The following is a 2,634-nucleotide window of genomic DNA, read 5'->3' on the forward strand; positions in this document are numbered from 1 at the left end:
AAACGTGTAAGACGGCTGGACCAATACCTTGTTCCTGCAAGACTCCATAATGGGCGTCCACTTCCTAGTGAACACCAGCATTACCTGCTCCCTCCTGCCAGCCTCTCGGTGGAGGAAGCCTCACCAACAGCCCATCATCAGACTCACCGCAGCCAATGGCACACCAATCCCCACACACACAGCCGCCAACATATCAACATCCGCAACGGCAGCCGTACGTGGAGCTGGAGCGCCTAGGCATATGTCAAAAGGCGCCAAGTCCTTGGGCATCCCCTCTGCCCTTCATCACTGTGGTGACTACAAACGCCTCAATATGCTTACGGAACCAGACCACTACCCGCTGCCTAACATCGCCGATGTCACTTCCTTCCTCCAGGGCGCCAATTTTTTTTCCAAGCTTGACCTACTGAAGGGATACTACCAAGTACCAATGCACCCAGAAGACGTGTCCAAAACCGCCGTCACCACACCCTTTGGTACTTTCACTTTCAACTACAGCTGTTTTGGTCTCAGAAACGCCGGAGACACCTTTCAGTAGATGATGGATGGCATCTTGGGTGATTTATCCTTCTGTGTCTGCTACATCGACAACATCCTCATCTCCAAACAGGAACATCTGCAACACATCTCTACAGTTTTAGACCGCCTGCAGCAGAGTGGCCTGGTAGTGCGATACGATAAGTGTGTTTTCGGCGTCAGAGAATTGGACTTCCTGAGGCACCACCTCTCTCCCGTAGGTGTCTCCCCCCCCCTCCCAAACAAGTTGCAGCAGTCAAGCAATTCTCCACGCCATCCTCAGTCAAGACCCTCCGAGAATTCATGGGAATGGTGAACTACTATCAGCACTTCCTGCCCGGCATCGTATCCATCATGGAACTGCATTTGCAGGGAAACCCAAGGACTTGACGTGGGGCCCCTCTCAAGCAGATGCATTTCATAAGGCTAAGGAAGCTCTCGCTGTATCAGTCCTTGCTTTTCCCACCCCGGGGAAGCCCCTTTTCCTCACCACAGACACCAGTAACAATGCTATTGGAGCTGTCCTCGAGCAGGTGGTCAAAGGACTGCCCCGCCCTTTGAGTTTCTTCAGCCGCAAGCTACTGAAGGCCAAAAAGAACTCAGCCTTCCACAGAGAGCTCCTCGCCTTCACTAAGCTGTCTGTCATTTCCGTCATTTTCTTGAGGGCAACATCTTCATGATTCAGACGGATCACATGCCCCTAGTCCACGCCTTCACAAGACAAGCCGGCGCATGGTCCCTCCTTCAGCGCCGTCATCTCTCCATCATCGCCGAGTTCAACTGCTCTATTCCACACCTACCAGGCAAGAAAAATCCTTTTTCCGACGCGCTCTCCAGAGTTTCCATCGATGCAATTCATTTAGGGCTCGACTACAACCAACAAGACCCCGAGACGTCAGCCTGCCATATATCCATTATTTCCCTCAAGTGGAAGGACGTCCCTGTGGACGAAGCAGGTACCACAATCCTCTGTGACATTAGCACCGGCCGACCGCGCCCGAGGATTCCACCCTCCATTGTCACATTTCCAACCTCTTCTATGGCCTGTCCCATCCCTCTCGATGAGCAACAACATACCTCCTGAAGCAGAAATTCGTGTGGCACATCTCCAGAGACGCAAAGGACTGGGTTCGATCCTGCACCGCCTGACAAACCTCCAAAATTCAGCGACACACTGAAATGGGCCCCGGATCTTTCCACCAGCTGCAGACATGTTTCGCACACATCCACGTCGACGTAGTGGGTCCCTTACTGCCATGAGGACATTACTACCTCTTGACCATAGGGGACCGTTCAATTAGATGGCCTGACGTCCAACGCCAGTTCCGCCTCTTGCGCCGCCGCTCTCCTCTCCGGGTGGATTTCGAGATTCGGGACCCCCTCGTGGTTGCCAGCGAATTCTTCCCCAATGCTCCATCCAGCAAAGACATCGCCAAACTACGATGCATCCTCGGGAAGTTCGCCCCTGCAAGACTACAGCCACCGAACACCGTTACGTCCCCCAAAATCTACGTACGGCGAAGTATGTTTTCCTCCGCACCGACGCCCACACGCCTCCCTTGCCCCTCCCTGCTCCTGCCCATACGAAGTCATTAAGAGGAAGGAGGAAGCATTCCTGCTGTGGATTAAAGGCGCCAACGATTGGATCTCGATAGATCGCCTAAAGCCAGCGTATCTTCAAGACGACGACCCCCTCCAGGGCGGGCCGCCCCCTCTAACATGCCATGGGGCATCTTCGCTGGCCACTTGGTCGCTAGTTTGCTCGACCCCGCAGTAACAATCGATGATCACGCGAGTGGGTGGCCACTCACGAGCCACATGCTACAATCACGCAAGCAAAAGCCTGCTCGTAATTCCCCAGGCGAGCCATGCCCCTTGATCACGTGAGGGGTGGCTCATGATTGGTTATTCCTTGTTCGGTGTTTACTCACCTTTTGTGTATATATATGCCTTACTTTTACTTGCGGAATTGTCACCACTTGTTTGACTCATCTTTCTCAGCTCTGAGGAAACTCTGCAGTTAGCCGGCTACAGTGGCAAAAGGGAAAGGGATTGGGGTAACAAAGGGGCCCAAATGGGAATTCCAAATTTTCTTTACAAAAAAAAAAAGCTTTTTTA

General features: G+C 52.8%; 1 protein-coding gene across 1 annotated transcript; it reads left to right on the forward strand.

Moving 5' to 3' along the window:
• The first annotated feature begins 541 nt into the window (after window positions 1-541).
• On the forward strand, window positions 542-1,196 carry LOC119584728. The gene is made up of 2 exons (XM_037933393.1): window positions 542-681; window positions 800-1,196. The coding sequence occupies exons 1-2, from the start codon at window positions 542-544 to the stop codon at window positions 1,194-1,196; spliced, it is 537 nt and encodes a 178-aa protein (XP_037789321.1).
• The last annotated feature ends 1,438 nt before the right edge of the window (window positions 1,197-2,634 follow it).

Source organism: Penaeus monodon, chromosome 18 (genome assembly GCF_015228065.2).
Source record: "Penaeus monodon isolate SGIC_2016 chromosome 18, NSTDA_Pmon_1, whole genome shotgun sequence".
Lineage (NCBI taxonomy): Eukaryota > Metazoa > Arthropoda > Malacostraca > Decapoda > Penaeidae > Penaeus > Penaeus monodon.